The sequence below is a fragment of the Gopherus evgoodei genome, chromosome 7 (assembly GCF_007399415.2).
Source record: "Gopherus evgoodei ecotype Sinaloan lineage chromosome 7, rGopEvg1_v1.p, whole genome shotgun sequence".
Lineage (NCBI taxonomy): Eukaryota > Metazoa > Chordata > Testudines > Testudinidae > Gopherus > Gopherus evgoodei.
The window spans coordinates 114,313,700-114,335,320 of NC_044328.1; the positions used below are offsets into that span (position 1 = coordinate 114,313,700).

At 41.6% G+C, this 21,621-nt stretch overlaps 1 protein-coding gene across 4 annotated transcripts in view; it reads right to left on the bottom strand.

Annotated features, from left to right (window-relative positions):
* The window catches only part of GRM7 (glutamate metabotropic receptor 7), a 553,085-nt gene that overhangs the window by 217,889 nt on the left and 313,575 nt on the right, over positions 1-21,621 (bottom strand). For all 4 annotated transcript variants that reach the window (XM_030570395.1, XM_030570394.1, XM_030570392.1 and 1 more), the window contains exon 5: positions 6,864-7,004. In XM_030570395.1, coding sequence (XP_030426255.1) covers positions 6,864-7,004 — 141 coding nt within the window. The remainder of the gene's footprint in view (positions 1-6,863; positions 7,005-21,621) is intronic.

The window sequence follows — 21,621 nt, forward strand, 5'->3', positions numbered from 1 at the left end:
AATTGAGTCTGTACTCACCAGGGAATTGGTGGGAGGAAGAAATCAGGGGGGAGATCTGTGTGTGTGTGTTGAATTTGCTAGCCTGATTTTGCATTCCCTCTGTGGGAATAGGAAAGTCCTTTTTGTTTCCAGGACTGGGAACGGAGAGGGGGAGTCACTGTTTGGATTCACAGAGCTTGTGTCTGTGTATCTCTCCAGGAGCACCTGGGGGGGGGAAGGGAAAAAGGATTATTTCCCTTTCTTGTGAGACTCAAGGGATTTGGGTCTTGGGGTCCCCAGGGAAGGGTTTTCAGGGGGACCAGAGTGCCCCAAAACACTCTAATTTTTTGGGTGGTGGCAGCAAGTACCAGGTCCAAGCTGGTAACTAAGCTTGGAGGTTTTCATGTTAACCCCCATATTTTGGACGCTAAGGTCTAAATCTGGGACTAAGGTTATAACACCACTAATGTCATCTAGTCTGACCTCCTGCATGCCACAGAACTTCCCAGAAATAATTCCTGCTTGAACTAGAGTATATCTTTTAGATGTTTCTGTGAACATTCTTGCCAGTAAACCTGAATGCTAATGTTGTTTAATGTTTGTGGGGGGTTTTATTTATTTTTTATTTTATTTTTGCAACATTCACTAAACCCTAAAAATCACTCTGATCTCCTGCTCATTTGGGGACCGAGTGTTACAGCTTGATCACCACACAGGTTTCACATCACTGCCAGTGTCAAGACTTCAGGTTTTGATTTCGAAGTAGCAAACAACGTGAATGATTGGTCACCAAATACTGTATCCCACAACCGGAATTCATAGAGAGAATACACCAAAACATGCTACAATTAAGGCAGCTTATAGGCACAGTTCGGCCTCCTAAAAGATGGTACTAAGTTCTAATAAGGCATTGAAATCACAGAGATGACAATATATGGCAGTATATCTGGAAAGCACTATTCTATCATCTATTAATTCTAAGAAATTCCATAATTAAATCTTGCTGCACTGGCTGATCAATAGAATCTTAGTGTAATGTATATTAACTCCAACCACTATTTGAGAGAGACGTAGCCTTAATTATTCTCATCTCTATCCCAGTCTATTCATTTCTTCTCTTTTATTTTTTGAGCTTAATGGCAATGACTGTAGTAGAAAAACGTTCTATTGCAGTAGTAAAGTTTGTGCCAGATTATAGCTTAGAATTGCACGCAGCTTCATTTCAGTGAAGAAGTGATCCATATACAGCCATCAGACTATATGTGTTGGCTCCACGCCTGCAGACAGAACTGAAGATCCTTGTACCATTGTGGGTCTCTGCAGAAATGGGGCCACAATCTGTAATGGGCTCATTGTAAGGCATTATTATCTTCACCTATTCAAAGGCTTTTCTATGCAAAATAATTATCATCATAATTATCGTTCTTATGTCCACCTGGTGATAACATTGCTTTTTTAAAGCATTACTAAATTAAGCTTCAACAGCCTGCTGTAGTAGGGCAGATGCATAAAGATGCATAAAATCAGCCATCAAGAGGTTAAGTTACTTTCCAAAGCAAAACAGTAAGTTATTTTAAATACTGATGCCCTGATTCAGCAAAGTATGTGTTTAAGTACTGTGCTGAATCAGGGGTTAATTTACTTTAGATGGCAGGGAAAAAAAGGGATATAATCTAGGAGTGCTTGTTTATAATCCCTTAATTGAAGCACCTGATTGGTTCCTCAACCATAACACAATAAATCAATTTGAAATAAAAGATGGAAATTCCTAATGATACTATTATTAATAAATAATACATTGGATCTAATGTTGTCTAGACATATTTCATGCATGTGCAAGTGTTCTATTTCCCCAAATTCTAACCGTATCTATCACAATCAAAGCAACTTTCCCACGCTTAAATACATCTAAATTATATTCATTCAAGGCTCTGAAACAAATGTTTCAAAATATCAGGATACAGAATGCTGTGGAAAATATATAGCAAAATTCCATATTAGAAGTCAACTAGTTCACAAAAGTGTATTCTTAGAAAAACTTTTCTTTTTTTGCTTAAGATTGGAGAACCACCTCCCAAAAAGGATGAAGAATGGGGACAGGCTTAGGGAATCATTTTCATAGGTTAAATTAATACAGAAGATCCTAAATATATGGTTGGTATCTCTAGCTAGATTAATGGAGTGAGGTAGAGGTGAGTAATATTTTTAGCTGTCTACAAACTAATAGCAGATTGAGATTCAGTGTTGGTTGGGGTAGGGCGAAAAGGAGGAGAAAGTTTTGGAGTTCTTCCTGGGTGGATCAATTGGTTAAGGCAGGGGACTGGACTCGATGACCTCTCGGTCCCTTCCAGTCCTAGAGTCTATGAGTCTGAGTCTTTTTCAGGGGACTGCGAGAGAGATTTGAATATTAGTCAGGTGCATCATTCATTTTCTCTATTGGAATGAAATTGACTTCTCTTGCACACTGCCAGAGTAACTCAGCTTTATGTAGGTGAGCTGGAGGGTGCTGAGGGAGCAAAATCCTATGCCTGTCAAGGTGAAATTCATCCACTCCTGGAGACAGGGCAATGGGCTACATGGTCCCCTATGGCTGCTACTCTGGCTTACTCCTGCCCCTGGCTCCCAGACCAATGCTTCCACTTGTGTTCACCTGCATGGGGTTGGCCTGGAGATCCCTGCACAGCTGCTCCGCTGTGGCCTCTTTTCATAGACATACAGTGGAATTGTGGAGGACTTTGGACAGCTCCTCTGTGCTGGGCTGAATTCGCCTTGAAAAGTATGTGCAAGGAAGAGACACATTTGGCTGAATCTTTCCCTGGCTGATATCTGACAAAGCCTGGCTTACAATTGTCAGTGCAGTTCCTAAACTTGTTCAGAGGAGTCCTATAGTCATGAGCAGCAGCTGTCTGTATGATAGTCATCATATGGCAATGAAACCAAGAAGTGCTACAGGCTCAGAGATTAAATCGGAGGCAGCGTGGAATGTCTAATGTGAACTCTGAATAGTTTCCACAGCAATGAAGCCCAAGAGGCCTATGGAGCTCTGCAGGTCAGAAGCAACACAGAGTAATCATTTTCTGAACACTGCCTCTAGAAAGCCAAGGCTATATTACTAGCATAGGACAGATTCCTGTTCACCTTAGTTACATGACGAGTCCCACTGTAATCAATGCTCTTATGGAAAACCTTCATAGAATTTAATAGAAAATGGTAACGTCTCTATTTTTTAAAGGATCCTCTAGAAATCAATAAAGCATTATATTCCTTGTTACAGAATGTGTCAAAAAAGGGCAGAAAAAAGGTACCACTAGCCAACTACAATTTTCTAGGATTTTAGAACAGTAGTTCTATAGTTCTACAGCTTTTTATCCCTGTATGAAGTTTTCTTCTAGAAGAGTAAGATTAGTAGGATTTCGCCCTAGAGCTATCAAGAGTACTTGCATGGCCCATATCACCCTTCAAAATGTTTAGTGTATTTGTCCGTGCAACAATCCTGTGAGATATAGAAGTGCTATTATCCTCCTTTTACAGAAACACTAAGTGTTTTCCCCAAGGTCACACAGGAAGCCTGTTGAAGAGCAGGGAATTGAACCCTGCGCTCCCAAGTCTAGGCTCATATACTAACCATTGGACCAATCTTCCTCTTGGAAGCACATTGTTTACAGTCTAACATCTCACTTGTTCACAAAGTGTCATTGTCATGGTATAATCCCCCACTCTGAAACTTAGCGTACAAAAGATGGGGTACCAGCATGAATTCCTCTAAGCTCAATTACCAGCTTAGTACTTGTAGCGCTGCCACCAACCAGGAATTCCAGTGCCTGGTACACTCTGGTCCCCCCAAAACCTTGCCCGGGGACCCCCAAGACCCAGACCCTCTGGATCTTAACACAAGGAAAGTAAACCCTTTCCCTCACCGTTGCCTCTCCCAGGCTTCCCCTCTCTGGGTTACCCTGGAAGATCACTGTGATTCAAACTTATCTTAAAACAGAACCAAATCTTAAAACAGAGAGGAAAATGCACCTTCCCCCCTCCTTCTCTCTCCCCCTCCCAGACTCTCCCTGAGAGAGAAAGTAATCCTAACACAGAGAGAAATTAACCTCTCTCTCCCCCTTCCCTCCTTTCTCCCCACCAAGTCCCTGGTGAATCTAGACCCTGTCCCCTGGGGTCTCACACCAGAATAAAAAAAACAGTCAGGTTCTTAAACAAGAAAAGCTTTTAATTAAAGAAAGAAAAACAGTAAAAATTATCTTTGTAAATTTAAGATAGAATATGTTACAGGGTCTTTCAGCTATAGACACTGTGAATACCCTTCCAGCCTCAGTATACAAGTACAAATTAAAATCCTTTCAGCAAAATACAAATTTGAACTCCTTCCAGCCAAATACACATTTGCAAATAAGGAAAACAAACATAAGCCTAATTCGCCTTATCTACCTAGTACTTACTATTCTGAGCACATAAAAGCCTGTATCAGAGAGACTGGAGAGAAACCTGGTTGCACATCTGGTCCCTCTCAGAACCCAGAGAGAACAACCACCAAAACCTAACAGCACACACAAACTTCCCTCCCTCAAGATTTGAAAGTATCCTGTCCTCTGATTGGTCCTCTGGTCAGGTGACAGCCAGGCTCACTGATCTTGTTAACCCTTTACAGGCAAAAGAGATATAAAGTACTTCTGTTCTATTAACGCCTACTATCTGTTTATGACAGTCATGAATGAAGGTTTAGAAAGAACAACACAGGAGAAAATTATTCCAATGTGGCTTTAAGAGTCTCAATGCTGACGTGCTGGCAAATCATTTTAATAAATTACCTTAAAGATAATTTCTTAATTTGTGGCCAAATTCTACCATTGGATGAGAGACTCAGCATCTCGCTGACTTTAATGCCAACATTTTCCTTTCAGACCCAACTCTGGCATTTGCTTTCTTTCTATGTGCAGGAGTTGCACCGGGATATGGGACACGAAGCAGAAGATCATGGACAAGATCTGCCAAATGAAAGTAAAAGTAGTATTTTGCCCAGGAGAAGCCCCATATGCATTCATTTCCCTTGGACCAAATTCTGAGATCCTTGTATCAAGCCAAATGTCCATCATTAATCACAGCTGTCAAAACTGAAAGGGAAGATCTTAATGGCCACACCAAAGAAACCTCTAGCACAGAGATGACTAAGGTGAATGGGAGGTCCATTCTGTCAATCAGTGCTTATGTATGTATGAAACCTAACATGATACTCTGCTTAGCCTATCGAACAAAGAGTTAAAGGAAAGAGATTGTGAAGAATGTGCAATATATCTATGTATAACCTCAGGGATAGCTTGTGGTCCAGCTTGACACAAGTTATAGAGATGGAATACCACTTGTCTATCTCTGAAGGATATATTCGTGAAACTGGGTGACCACTTTAGGAAATTTGGGACTGTTTTTGCAAGTGCAGTATTCAGATCAATAGATTCATCTGATTTTGCATTACTCTTAATGGTATGTGGAACTGCAGCCTAACTCAGCATAAAGTAATCATCCTGTCAATGTGAGGTTATTCCTACAGAACATTCCCCAACACTTAGTTAGGCCCCTGTGTGAATAATTCTAGGAATGGGCATTTTTTCATGCATTTTCTATAGAAATATATACCATTGTCCAATGTACTGTATCACTACATACAGCATGGACCATTTGTCCTCCTAAGTTTAAAATAAAGAAGCTACAGTTATATTAGATCAAAAGACCACTCTCAAAGACTTTAATTTTTCACTCCATGAAACACCACTTGTGTCTCCAAACACATTCCAGAATTCCTTATCACTGTATTTTCAAAAATAAAAAATAAAACTGATCTCACAGCACTTTAAAGATAGCTCATCGTACCTGATCCAGGGTTCCTCAGTGTGTTTTAGGAAGTTATTGAAAATGAGTGTCAAAACTCATTTCAGTGGAAGACTAGAATGGGGCCCACAACACCTAAACAATCCCACCGAGGATGGAGAACATAGTGGTGGAGAACTGCTGGATCGGTATGCTCTTGTGAGAGATGGGAGAAGAGGAAGGAGGTTATGAAATTCCTATCATCATCTTAGCATCTTTCTGATGAAAATAAACCTCCTGAACCAGACTTTAACCATGAAGAGAACCTCCAAGAAAACATTACACTTTAAACGTCCATTACATTTTTCAAAACCAAAAAATGGGAAAGACATAAGAAAAGGAAAAGGGCAATGAATCTGTCAGTCATAGCTGACCCATAGGCCCACCAGGCAATAGAGGCAAGATGGTTACAAAGTTGAGGCTTTCTGTATCACTGTGGCAAAACTAGAAGAACACTTTCTTATTCAAATGAGAATCTTGATAGCAGTGTTATAGTAACTAAATTTAGAATACATGATACCAAATTATCACAATTTCTACCGGTATTGTTTCCTCAAAAGCTGAGTTCAAATACAGAACTTATTGTAACATTGCTATTCAAAACATTCTTAATCAGGAACATACAGTCTGTATATGTCCAAATGTTTTATATTTCATGGCCAGATGACAAACCAATATTTATGAAGATATTTGTTTTCAAAACAAAACAAAACCAAAATGCAAACCCAACCAGCCACCATATATTCCTCTGAATCCACAGAATCAATAGAAAATGTCAATTATTTCTGGATGGACAGCAGAAAAAGAAAATGAAAGAATGTATTTTTGTCTCTCACCATCTATTTCTCCTGTCCTGCAAGGCTTATGCTCTTGTTCCATTTTCTCTACAACCTATTGAAAAACAATTTATTTTTTCAATTTGTCTCCAACTAAGCTTCCATGCATCAACTATGCAGACATTCCTATATGGACCACGTACAACAGAAGAAGAAGGGTGAAGTGAATGGAATTACCTGTGCATTTACGGTCTGTGTCTTCTTTTTTTGATCCGCTAATCGTTAACTTGCAATTGAAGTTTTCCTCCCAATACTCTGCAAACCACACATTTCTTCTATTGTTCTCCAGGGTGCGCGAGGTAAAGTAGGTATCAAATCCTAAAAGGAAATGAGCAGAAAGCTGAAATACGGAAAGTGTTTTTACTGGAACTACTGAGACCCTAAAAATAATACATAGTTTACATTTTCTTGAATATAGAGTGGACGTTTATATAGTTTGCGGAGAGAGAGACTAAAGGAAAGAATGGACATTAGTTTCATGTCTTGTATTATCAACTATGCTTTATAAGTAGATGATTCTGTTGTAAGTTCTCAAGTCATAAAATTGTAAATTATGAGATTTATTAGATTCTATAAGCAGTAAGTATGTATTAAATATAGATTGATAAAGAGACAGAAATATAGAGATAAATGAAAATATGCTGGGAACTAAAAGTGAGATCAGAGGAATTGTAATTCTGTAATTAACATCTCCAGCCCTTGAGAGGACATAATTTTACTGTTATGTATTTCTCGTCCATTGTCCACTGGGTACATAACCTATTTTGGCCTATGTTCTCTTAATACATATTTTCTGCTCATCTGCTTCACACAGGTATTGGTCAGGGGATAGAGGAAAAACTTCTGCAAGGCAACTATAAATTACCTCCAGTTACCAGACTCTTGAAATATATGTCCTAATGTGAAAACAGTAAAAGTTTCTCAGGTCAGACTTGTGAGAGTCAGTTATTAAACCTAGAGAAAAATCTTGCCACAGGCACTTTCCTGGGCTGCAGGAGTAAAACAGCTTTCCTCAGGAAACCTTCATACAACATTATTCTGTTATCAGAGGGACTGGTTCAATAAAAAGAAAAATGCAGTGGAAGTTTGTTCAAGATTTCAGAAACCTTGATATTAAGGCTTCCATGGCTGAGCTATGTGCAGCCTTCCACACTTATTGATTATGCATAGCAATTACTCTATTCAACTCTTTCAGTTTTATTATGAGTCTCATGACTTTGTATGGCTTTTCTAAAGCTTCTGAAGGCATGTGATATGAGAATGTCAGCTTTCCTAAAAAAAAATGAAGTGTATAGCCTATGTGAATCCAGATACAAACACAATGCACCTGGTCCTTCAATACTGACAGAGCCACCAAAAGAGCATTCACAGAGCAGTAGCACATGGAATGCCTGTTCTAGACTGAAGCAAGCACAGACTGGTGAGATCACATCATTATGCAGGTTTGGGATGACAAGCAGTGGCTGAGGAACTTTTGGATGCGCAAGGCCACATTCATGGAACTGCTTGCCCCAACCCTCCGGTACAGTGACACTAAAATGGGAACTGCACTCACGATGGAGAAGCGAGTGGTGATTGCTGTGCAGAAGCTGCCATGCCAGATTGCTACCGATCAGTTGGGAATCATTTTGGAGTTGGGAAATCCACTATGGGGGTTGGTGCGATGCAAGCATCCTGCTACAAAGGATTGTGATCCTAGTTTAGTACCAGACCACCTTGACAAAGAGTACATCGACAGAAAGGGCTACTTTTCTATCATACAGCAAGTGCTGGTGGATCACTAGGGATGTTTTACTGACATCAACATGGAATGGTCAGGAAAGGTGTACAATGCATGCATCTTTAAAAACACAGGCCTGTTCAGAAAGATGCAAGCAGGGAATTTCTTTTGAGACTGGCAGATTACCTTCGGAGATATGGAAATACCAAGAGTGATCCTTGGAGACCTCTTACTTCCATGGCTTATGAAGCCGTACATCAGCCACCTCAATAGCATCAAGAGGTGCTTCAACTACAGCAGTGGTGGGCAACCTGTGGCCTGTCAGGGTAATCCGCTGGTGGGCTGCGAGACAGTTTGTTTGTTTACATGTGCAGCTGCCCGCAGCTCCCAGTGGCCACCGTTCGCCATTCCCGATCAATGGGAGCCGCAGGAAGCGGGATGGGCCGCAGAGATGTGCTGGCTGCACTGCTTCCTGCAGCTCCTGTTGGCCGGGAAGGCAAACTGCAGCCACAGAGAGCTGCGGGCAGCCATGCCTGTGGACGTCGATGTAAACAAACTGTCTAGCAGCCCATCAGTGGATTACCCTGATGGGCTGCATGCAGCTCATGGGCCAGAGGTTGTCCACCACTGAACTACAGGCTCAGTAGGTGAAGAATGACTGGTGAATGTGCCTTTGGCCATCTGGAAGGGTACTGGCACTGTCTACTCACACAATTAGACTTTAGTTTAAAAATATTTCCCCGCGGTTATAGCTGCCTGCTGTGTGCTTCATAATATCTGTGAAGCAAAGAGGGAAAAGTTTCTGCCTGGTGGAGCATGGAGGTGGAATGCCTGGCTGCTGATCTTGAGAAGCCAGATACCAGGGCTATAAGAAGAGCTCAACAAGGAGCTATACTGCTCATGGAGGCTTTGAAAGACCATTTCAATAGTTAGCCACAGTAATACGTCTTATTGTAGTGTGCTCTGCTTGGCATTGTTTTAGTACCCTGCTATGAACCTTGTAATGAATTCTGGGGGGGGGGTAATATAGCATTGCAAATACACCTATTGCTATTATTGTTGAATGATGTCAGCCCCAGACATCTTATCTTGTGAACTAATAGAGATGAACTAATTTTCCATAAATATAGTTTTATTCCAAACACGTGCAAACAAAAATAATTGAAACTATAAATACAGGGAAAATAAATTTTGAAGGGGAAGAACAGTCGTTTTTATTTCAAACACACAAAACAGCAAGTGTCTCTCTCACAGGTGAGTGTAGGTGCAGCTGTGATTGTCTGTACTCTCCCTTGGGTTGGAGTGGTATGGGTACTGCAGTGGGCCCGGAATATTTGTGGAATGTTGGGGGTGGGGTGTAGGGAGGTCCCAGAATGCAGTTATTGACAAGCTTCAGCAGGAGGTGAGCATGGGTGACATGAACCTGAAGATCTATAAGAGTCTCTAGCGTGTCCATCTGGTGCTTGAGAAGTGCTATCATGTCCTGCTTCGTGTCCTGTCCTGCTGCTGTATGCTTCTCCTCTCTGCACTTTCCATTCTGTCCACAAGGGTGCTCCTCCAAGCCCGCTGCTTGGTATCCACAGGATTTCTTGGAACATGTCATCCTGCATCCTCTTTCTTCTCCTTCAAATCTGGCTGAGTTGCTTCCCGATGGTGGATGGAGGGACATTCACGGCCACATTTCCCACTGCAAAAGACGCAATGTACAGAGATACCATTGTGTGTATTTTCACAACCATTGATCCACACAAGCTACAAGCACTACATTCTTGCTTCAGCTTGGGATTCATAGAGCCTGGTGGCAGTCCCAGATGCGGTAAGTATGGCCTGGTGGGGTAAGAGGTGATTTGGGACAATGGTGGGGGGGCACATGGCCATCAGTATATGCAGATAGGACAACTGAATTGCACTGTTTTCCACAGATGGTGGTGCTTTTAGCTTACATCTCACTCCTGAGAGTAACAGAGGCTGAAAGGGAACATCTCCAGCATGCATCTGGCTGCAGACTAGGTCCATATGCTGCTAGCCTGTGTGCTGCAATGGTGCCTGCTGAAGTAACTGCTGATTGGAGTGGGAAAGTGTCCTACCATGGTGGAAGAAATGAGGCAACCCTCCCCAGACACCTTCAGCATAGGATTGCAGCAGACTAACCTCAGGGATGTTTCCTCAAGATCTCTATAGAGAATTCATAGGACATATTGATGCACATAAACTGTTCCTCAAGGCCCCCTCTGCCTAGCTGTACTGGGGAATAAAAAGCAGATAGCAACTCTTCCTCAATTAATTATTTCACTACCTCTTCTAGACAGATTAAGAAGCAGTAAATGATGTGTCCCTGCAATATCAAAACAAACTGTGTACTTACCAGAGGTTCCTTCACCTTCATCAGGCTCGCCAGTGCTGGACTGTAGGGATTGGCTCATCCGCTCCGGCAGAAAGAGGTCCTGTCTGGCCACACCACTGGATCCCTCAGACTCCTGTCCACCATACTCCTCCTCGTCGTCCATCACTTCCTCCTCACTATGCACTGCAAGGGCCTGTAACTCCAGTTCCCCCAAAGTATACATGGGGCTCTCGGTGGGGTGGTGGTGGGGTCTCCCCCCAGGATGATGTGCTGCTCCTTGTAGAAGCAGCATGTTTTTGGCTCTGCTCTCCCTTGCCTTCTGGTACATCAGCCGCAGCACCTTGATTTTCACACAGCACTGCTGTATGTCCCTGTTGTAGCCCTTCTCCCACATGGCTCAAGAAATGTGCTCATAGATATCAATGTTTCTACAGCTGGATCAGAGATGTGCGTGGACAGCTTCCTCTCTCCACAGAGCTGGGAGATCTACCACCTCTTGTATTCTTCAGGCAGGAGCATGTTTTCTGTGTGAAGTTGGTAAGGTCAGCTAGGCAGTTGCTATGTGAGATCTACACACTGAGCAAACAGGAAATGGAATGGAGTTCAAAATGGTGACCAGAGCAGTCATGATTGGGCATTGCAGGACACCTCCTGGAAGCCACTAAAGTCAACGTAAGTAACACAATGTCTACACTGATACTAGCAGCAAAGAATCCTGTGGCACCTTATAGACTAACAGACGTTTTGGAGCATGAGCTTTCGTGGGTGAATACCCACTTCGTCCAGATTCTTTGCTGCTTTTACAGATCCAGACTAACATGGCTACCCCTCTGATACACTGATATTGTCGACCTAAGAACGTCAACCTAAGCACTATGCCTCTCATGGAGATTGAATTATTAAGTCAGCATAGTGAGCGAGTTACATCAGCGGGAGCAACATTTTAGTATAGACGCTTACAGAGTTGGAGCAGCATCAGCTGCCTTGTATTGACTTAACTTTATCGTGTAGACCAGAGTTCAGTGTCAAAGATAAATGCAAAGTGGGACAAATGTTAGCATAAGCAGTTAACACACATTTCAAGGGGCTATCCAAGACAAGTGCCCTTTTAACATCTCTCCAGTAATGTGGGGGGGGGAGGAGGGAGAGAGGCTAAGTAGTTTATAGATTGTTGTAAAAAGCCTTAAATCTAGTGTCTCTATTCAGTCCATGATTTTTAAGTGTCCAGCAAAGTTATCAATGTAAGCTCTCGGGGTCATCTTTTGAAGGTGTTGGGCAGGTTTCCTTTGAGGATGAGGACTAAGAGGTGAGATATACTGTGATCCCTTTGTGAAGAGAGTTCACACATAGGCAATATGGTGGTTTTGTCTTTTATCATCATGTTTCTGTATGAGTTCATTCGAGGGTCTCATTCACTCACCTAGTTGTGACTGGGGCATTTAGTTCACCAGACGAGGTACAAAATGCACTAAATGCCCCAATCACAACTAGGTGAGTGAAATGAGACAATCTTTATGCTCTCATACTGAAAAAGTATTGCAAATCAATGGACAGATAACCTAACCACTGGCCTGATGTCAGAAATCTGACCTAGAGTCCAGTAACAAATAAAGATCACAGAAAGGCCTGGTATGAAAACAAAATGAAACAAAAAGAATCAGAATGTCAGTGTGGTTCAAATGCCCAGACAACAGTATCAGTTTGGGTGATACTACACTGACAGATATTAATGGGACTTCATGCAGCATGAGAGAGCAATGACAGCAGTGATCACTACACTCTCAAAACAAGTCATACATTACAGGATTAGAAATTTCCTGCCCAACTAAATGGTGCAGTGTGCCTCGGGCTTATGGCTGACTGGTCTCTGAATGGCCTGTTTCAATCCATCTTTTTATTTTAACACTAACCTTTTTTTGTCTGTTTGTTTGGTAACGAAATAATCCATATGGAGCCAAATAAAGAAGGACAGATGCAATTACTAATCTTTATTATTTTTATAGCCAAGGGATAATCTATTTTAGAAAGATGTTAACCAACATGAAAACGTGAAAGACAAAGAGATCGATTCACTCTGACCTCCTTTCAAATATTAATTGAAGATAGGTTGAGACAAGGTGAGTGAGGTAATATCTTTTACTGAAACAACTTCTGCTGGTGAGAGAGACAAGCTTTTGAGCTACACAGAAAGCTTCTCTCTCTCACACACACACCAATGGTTATTCCAATAAAATATATTACCTCACCCACCTTCTCTGTCTAATATCCTTGGACAAACATAGCTACAACACCACAGCAGACATTGAAGATAGGCTGTAATTTAACTACCAGAATGCACATGGGTATCCCCCTGCTCCCCAAAAAAGATATCAGAACTCATCACAACAGCCAATCACTGTTTCTACTGCTTTTATTTCTTTAGCCATACTACTTTGTGACTAACTCCATTTAGATCTCAGAGGCTAAGCTGGATAAGACTAGGTCAATACTTGGATGGGAGACCTCCCAAGAACATGATGCAATACATGCTCTAGGAAACGACAATAGTGGTGTGGTGTTTTGGGGATCACTCAGACCAATAAGGAATTTTGTCACCACCTGCCCTGCAATCTTCGGCACCTTAATACCATGCTGCTATAACTAAGATGCTTAATACCAGTAGCTAGCCCGTAAGCATAAAGGTCTCACCCTGGCTTCCACCAGCCTGATTGCTCCTTGCATGGTAACCACAACAACCCTTGCTGTCCCAAGTCTTCCCAAATCCATCTACCCTGAATTCTTAACCACCAGCCACTGGTCCATTGCTGAAGAAGTAAAGCCTGCCCCCAATTAGTTCACTTTGTGACCCACACCGCACACAGTTTGCACACCAGAGAGTTGATTGGGGTAAGGCAGAAAGGAAAAGCAAACACATACAAGTTACAAAGAAAATACACAAAGCCACAGCTTCTGGCTTTACACTTCTATACTCGCTAAATTCTCTTTTCTAATATGTTGTCTACTGCCTCTAAACAATTTCCCAACCTACCCCCAAACATAGAGAGGACCCAGCCTCTCACAGACAACTTCCCACCTAGAGGCTGTCCCTGTCTCTCAGTTTCTGGATGTCCTTCACTTCAAACCCCTCCTAGAGCTATGTCTACAGTACTCAGCTTTTAGCAACAGGGCTGTGTCACTACAGCTTTGTCGCTAAAAGGTGTGCAGTGTAGCCACTGTCTGTCAGCTCTCCTGCAAACAAACAGCTGTTCACATTGGCACTTGTCCTTGGCAAAACTTTTGGCTTTTGGGGTGTATTTTAACACCTCTGAAAGACAAAAGTTTTGTCCTTCAGTTGTCAGTGCAGACCTAGCCTTAGGGTTTGCAGTTTTTTCCCTTTCTCTCAAACTATGGGGATTCCTGATGCGGGAAATTCCTCCCTCCCAGTTTTCCAAGACAGGGGTTCTCTTTTCAGTTTCAAGTTGTTTCAGTATTTCCCCATTAACTCTCATGCTCCACCATTGTCTTTTCCTGGCTGGACAATAGATGGGTATTTGAAGTTAGTTTTATGTAAACAACTGGCATGGGAGCAGCTCCTCCCTGCTATGAGGTGTGCTTGGAATTGTAATACAGGTCATGAGCACAGTATTCTGTATACATAAATACACTGATTCGTAACCACTGTCTGCATACATAGCTGATAAGGACCATCCAATTCAGAACATTACAAGTTTTCATAAAAGACCTTGGTATACAACCAGTTGATAAAATGCTTATTCTTCAGGGTTCAAACCCCCGTGTTTCCCTTAGGATGTGAGAACCCTGACTGTCACAGGTGGCTCAATTGGTGGCACTCTGCCTTCTGCTGAAGAAAGAGCGAGCTTGAATATCGGCTTGGTTCAAGGTCTGAGGCCTGAACAAAAGTCAGCAAAAGTTATGCTATGAGCAACAGTCAAAAAGCAGATGCTTGCCTTCAAGTTAGCATCTGGTACATGAACACCACACCAGTATTGCTAGCATTGCTTAAACACATTCCAGCAGGCTAGCACAAGAACACCCCAACCTAGCGCATGATAAAATGTTGTGACAGAAGCGATGAATAGTGATATCTTGTCTGAAATACCAGGAGAAAAGTACAAGGGGACGTTAACAAATATGTCATGAAACACGTAAGGTGATACATAAGTTGTTTATCCTAGATTATCTCAGTCTATAAATGTCTGGATACCTCACTTTAACCCTTCGTCCAGCTTATGGGGCACTGGAAAATCCTACCACTGACTGAGCTGCCTCCATAGTCACAGGCATACATGTATTAAGTGCACCTGTAGCAAGTACAGGGCACTAATACTGTGCTTCATCGACAATAAACCGACCAAATGCCTTCGCTACTAATGGATCTGTGGTTACTGAGCAGTTCAATTGGAGTCTGCTATACGGGCTATCTGGCCAGAGCCAGTGTAGCATGCAGAGAGAACGCATGCATGTAGCCCAACATCTGATAACAAATATACCACAGGCAAAGATAATCCAGACATAGTGACCAATATTCCCTCTCAGTAAAACAGTTTGAGAAGCTGACTTAATCTGAATATAAGAACAGCCATACTGAATCAGACCAATGGTCCATCTAGCTCAATATCCTATCTTCTGACAAGTACCCTGTGCTACAAAATGGAGTCAGAGGAAAAACATATGGCATAATTCAGTTGGCATACCAGTCCAATCATTTTAGGATAACAACAGAGCAGGCAAATAGATGTTTTCAAAGAAAAAGGTGGATTAAACAGGGATGGATCCTCAGCAGCAATATAACTTAGTACATCATTGACCTAACTGCAGTACAAAAATTCATTTTCCATTTATGGTTTCACCACTAAGTGTAGAGAAAAGCAACATCATGATCTTGCAAAACTACCCTGAAAACAAAGTCAGCCTTTACTTCACGGGCGTAGAACTAGACCACATCATAAACCACACAATAAATGTCTAACAAGAAATGCAATCAGGATGTTCCAGGATGACTATAAAAGCACTAAAGAAAAAGCACTACCAGCTTTCTGTGCCTGAGATACCTAAAAACCTGCAATCAGAATCCCGCTCAAATTATATGATGGTATAATCCAACCCATCCTATTTCACAAGAGTGAAACTGGCAAATGTAGCTGCACACTCCAATATAACAAATGAGACAATGTACCAAGAGAAATCTTACACCTGCGGTTTTGCGATCAAACACTGCATTCAGAAATTCTTTGATCTATGGCACTAGGGCAGAACTAAGACAATTATTCTTGCTCATCACCAAACAGAAAAGATAATAAAATATCTAGTGTAACATCAAAGTACTACATTCTACCACCACCAACACAAGGTGTTAGAGGGCCAAAAACAAGAACAAGACACATGAGTGCTATGTATTATTGTATCAGCAACTCCTCAGGATTTAACTATACTAAGTTCTAAACCAGTTGAGCAAATAATCCTGCTGAAAATCAAACAATGCTCAGTGCTACACAGATATCTAGGTTCTAGAAGGAACAAATAACCCATTGAAATCAATGAAAAAGACTCCCATTGACTTAGATGGGCTTTGCATCAAGCCCTATTGGTAAATAAGACACTCTTCCATCCAAAAGCAAGAAAGAAAAACTGTGTAACTATAGTAGAAAGAACAAGACAGGACAAAGATAATAGCGAAACCCTAAAATATCCTGCCACTAAGAGAGAAATGGAAAATAGCATCAAATGAATAACTAGGGATAAAACCTCAGTTATTTATTTCTCTGCTAATATGAAAGCTCAGTTCTGGCTGGATACTTGATGTATTGAGCCAGTGCCAGTCAGAGGCTCAATGTGATTGCCATTTACAACTTGGCACCACATGTACATCTTATGCCAGTAATGGCTTTTGATGCATTTTGAAGTTTAAGACCGGACCAGAGTTATATTTTTCTATGCAGAGTGGCTATGCTTGTACCATACTTACTACTGTAAAGTTCACAGGGATATCTCCAGGAAGAAAGGCACGATGTTACCCAAATTCCATTGTATTTGGCAACCAACATATGTAGCCTCTAACACTACAACAATTAGTTAAGATTAATTTGCAACCAGCAAGACTTTCTGGAGAATGGCAGTGGCTAGCCGGAAGCCCAGCTGTGAAGACAGCACTGCCACAGCAGCAGGACAGAAATAAGGGTGGCAATGCCCCCCCCCAATAGTCTTGAGATACCCACCCTGCCACCCTCAATACCATTTTGGGTCAGGTCTCCCATAGTTATAATAGTGTGACATTTCAAATTTAAATATCTGAAACTGTGAAATTTATGATTTTTAAAGTCCTATGACCATGAAATTGACCAAAATGGACCATGAATTTGGTAGGGCCCTACACCTGATATATATCCCACCAGATCCTGGATTGTGTTGCTGCCCTCAATCAAAACTGTCCATCATAGTTAAACTAAACCATGCTCCCCCAAACATATTTTATATTCACTTGCTTGTATCCATATATTTGAACAATGCTGGGCTTCTGTCCGGGTAAGCCTCTGCAATAATGCCTGCATAGATAATGTTTTTAAGTTAACAATTTGTGGTAACAAGTGCACAAAATGCAAACTTTCAAGGGTACTTTACGGGCTGTGATGTTATAAAATTTGCTGCAGACTTTGAGGTAAGAGGAAAATGGAAGGAAATAATACCTGCAGGTACTAACCAAAATATTTCTATTGAGAATACCAAGATGTAGGTAAGCCAATTTCAGTACACATAGGGTGAAATCCAGACCCCATTGAAGTCACTGGCAAAACTCTAATGGGGCCAAAGTTTCCTCTAGAATCTTCATTAGGAATAGTTAAGACATCAAAGTTTTGTTGCTTCAGACTGAATTCAGTAAAGATGAGCTTCAGAAGCTGTAGCTATTACTTATTTATAATGCCCACAGGTCATTATCTGACACTCTTACATCCAGCTATAGGGGAGGAGAGAGGGAGGAAAAAGGAATGCAATGTATAGGTCATCCTAAAGTATTAGCCAAATATTGACTGACTAGAATATATATTTATGAGACCATATATAAGGTCACTTCTTACACGTGAGACCCCAGTCCTGCTATACTATGTGGGTGGATATCTGTGCCCCTGCAGAGTTTCATTGTCTTCCCTGGGGTATTAGAAATGCACAGAGGATCTGCCCCTACATTGCATGATCAGGACCTAAAAAAAAAAAAGTTAAGGATGGGGGAGAAATGTCCGAAATTCCAGTAACTAATTACATTTTTTTCACTGACTGCCCATTAAATAGGTAGTGGTTTTAATTTTCCATATTACTTTGTGTTATACTTTCTTTATAAATGTTGGTATTTCCTGATGATAAGGATTAAAAACCAACCACAGGCAGGCAATTTTTGTAAGCATTCTCTTTAGAGGAATTTCACAAATCTCATAACGATGAATATTGAAATGTTAGACAACATGTTGGAAGCTGGATTCAAACTAACTTGTAATTTGCTAATCCTTAGAAAAATGCCAGCTTGTAACTGCTCAAAAAATATACAAGAGAAGAAGTTTTCATTTAAAATGAATTAGATGAGAATGTGAAGTAATATTCTAAATCTCTTTTCAAATATTCTATTTTTTCTTAAGAAAAACAATAAAAGTACCATCAGTCATCACCATTTCTAATGCATTTTCCATAGTTTGGGAGGAAAGATGGTCCACATTGGGTACTAGTCTAGGACTCGGGAAATCTGGGCTCAGTACTCTGCCTCCTTGATTTTAAAGCTGGCTACTAAAAATCTGCCAGTAAAATAGATGTGCTCTTAGGTATGGGCCTGAAGTTAACATTTATAAGATGCTGTCCACATAGCTGTAAAAGTGACTGACATACTTCACAGACAGGCTCACTGGAAGTCCTAGTATAGTCTGCTTCTGTCAGTTTCTATTCTATTTGGTCAATTAGTTCTACACTGAAACAGTCTAAAGGCTGGAACCATTTAAAATATCTTTCACATGTGTGTCTAATATTCATGACTTAGCTTTTGGCTCACACAGTATCTCAGGGAGTATGCTGCACTGTACCTGTGTCTTCACCATCCTGGCACGTTTGCCTGTTTCTGCAGTACGCTGAAGAAAGTGCAGTGTCTGACACTGAATCAGACACTTAAGGGATCAAACTACATGCATCATCCATAAATAGCTTGAAAAGGGTACAAAAAGTTCCAGACAAATACTAACAGAAAAAAAATAGAACAGATGGAGGAGGAAGGACAGTAAAATGGTTCAAAAGTGGTTGCTACTTTAAAGAGAAGTAGGAGAGAGAGTGGGAAGACAGGAAAAGAAAATGTTCTTCTCTCTTCATTAAATGGAGTACTGAAAACATTAACTAAACTTGGCAGGGTATGGCAGAGAGGACCACCTTTAGGTTAAAACAGTGACAGAAGGAGACTACAACAGAACTCCAGTGAGCCTGTGTCAATCATTGTATTCGTATGTTGGTCACTTTTACAACCACGTGGACAGTGTCTTGTAAATACTAATTTCAGGCATATACCCCAAAGCACATCTATTTTACTGGCAGATTTTTAGTAGTCAGCTTTAGACTCTACTGTCATACTATAGACAGATCCGTTGTAGCAGTGGTGCTGAGTTTCTTTGATCAGAACTTTAAAAACTAGACAAAGTGTATTGTACCTGTTTTGTATCTAACTGGTCATTTGATTATGGTCATTTAAATCAAACTGTACTGAAGACTATAGTATGAATGTCAAACACTGGATAAGAAGATAGTGATGAAAAGTCATTACCATCTGATGCTTCAAATGTGACCTAGCATGTATGTGTCAGTCTTGCTCTCTGGTCTTAGTTTGGTTCAAAGTGGACAAATATTTACCTCACAAAAACACCACTGTATCAGCTGTCATGCTATGCTGGTCAGTAGTTTCAATGAATGGCACTGGCAAATGATCCATGCTCTCACTGCAAGGGGCAATTTCATCAGAATAAGCATCAAGTACTGTTGTAGAGCAGCACCACTGCCAATATTGCACAGTGTCCATATGGATCATAGAATGTCAGGGTTGGAAGGGACCTGAGGAGGTCATCTAGTCCAACCCCCTGCTCAAAGAAGGACCAGTCTCCAGACAGATTTTTGCCCCACATCCCTAAGTGGCCCCCTCAAAGATTGAACTCACAACGCTGGGTTTAGCAGGTCAATGTTATCCCTCCCCTCATAGATTTTTTTCCCCCCAAGGGCATTGCTGGTATCATGACCTGCATCTTGTTTGAGGAAGGTGACTTCCAGCTGGGGAGAGGAGCTGGCTCAATGCCATTGAGGAGCCAAATCCCCTCTCCCAAGAGACAGAGGTGGCAGCAGAGCAGGCCCCTCAGCCTCTCCTGTCCAGAGAGTGACAATAGTACCACAACCTCCACTGCTGTCCCCACCTCCCTGTGCAGCCAGTGCCTCTGAAAATGAAAGCAATGTCACAGATCTGTCATCTATTGGCACAACTATTTGGAAATTTCACATGTGATTGCTGTGTGAAATGAACTAGGAAATAGATAGAGATGATGATGGAGTCTTGACAAAACACCTGAAATGTTAATCACCACAGTAGCCTAACACTAAACTGGAAAACAAGACCTGCTGACTTTAGTTGTTTTCAATGCCCCAAAGATTATTGATCTGAAATGTTAAACTCATGTCTTTCCCTCCAGCTGATGTTATATTTTGCCCATTTTCTGCCTCAGAACATAATGCTCAGCTTCCTTGGTAGAGATGGATGAAGGAGTTGTACACGGTTTAGAGGATAATATGGGCTTCACAAGTAGGAATGTAGGTTTCCATGGACAGCTGCATTATGGAGAAAAGGCAAAGGTTCACAAAGGAGCCATTTATCATGGTGAACCTGCCAAGCACATGCGAGTACAAAAAGTACAGCCTGCAAATGAGAAAAATGGATGTGTTCCGTGGAGCCATGAATGTGCTACTGTACTTATATTCCATCTCTGCCTTGCTATGGGAGCTCAGTAGCATCCCTGCTGGCCCCATGCCTCTTCTCAGATGGTCAGAGTGGGAATAAGAGGTGTAGGAAAATTTGACTAATTCCAATTTTTTTTTAAATTGGCCTAAATCCTCATCTGGAGTTAACTGGTGTAGATCCATTCAAGGCAGAGGAAAAGGCCAGTTAGTGAAGAGTGCTAAGGAACAGGATTTCCGAGTTGGAAAATGAAGAGGTGCAGCAGGAAGTAATAGAAGGTAGCAGGGCAAAGAAGATGAGAAAAGCAGCTAGTCCTACAAGAAGAGAAGAAAAGTCAATGGAGATGGCCAGAGTTCAGAGTTCCAAGAAAACAGAAGATGACTCAGAGAAGATTGCAAATGAGAATAAAAGACAAGAGGACTTGCAATCAGAAAGAACAGAGGGAGGAAGGCTGGAGAATTACACAAACACCAGGAAGACGCAGGTCTAAATGACTGGGGACGCCCTATTAAAAATAGGAGACTGCCCTGTCACCAGAGCTGATCCGGAGAACAGAAGGGTACACTGTCTTCTGGGAGCTAATATACGGGATGTGGACCTGAGGCTGAAGAGGATCCTAATGGGGGCAAGATAGAATCCACTGGTTCTCCTGCATGTAGGAACAAATGATACTGATATAGTCTAGCTGGAATGCACTGGGAAAACTATGTCAGGCTGGGGAAGATGCTTAAAGAAATGAAGGCTCAGATCATCTTCCGTGGGATTCTGCCATCTCTAGGGGAGGAGAGTGAAGGCGAAAGAAGATTATGATGATTGACAGGTGGCTCGGGCAGTGGTGCTATCAGTAGGGCTTTGGGATGTTCAACCACTGGGAGGCATTCATGGACAGAGGACTGTTCTCATGGGATGGACT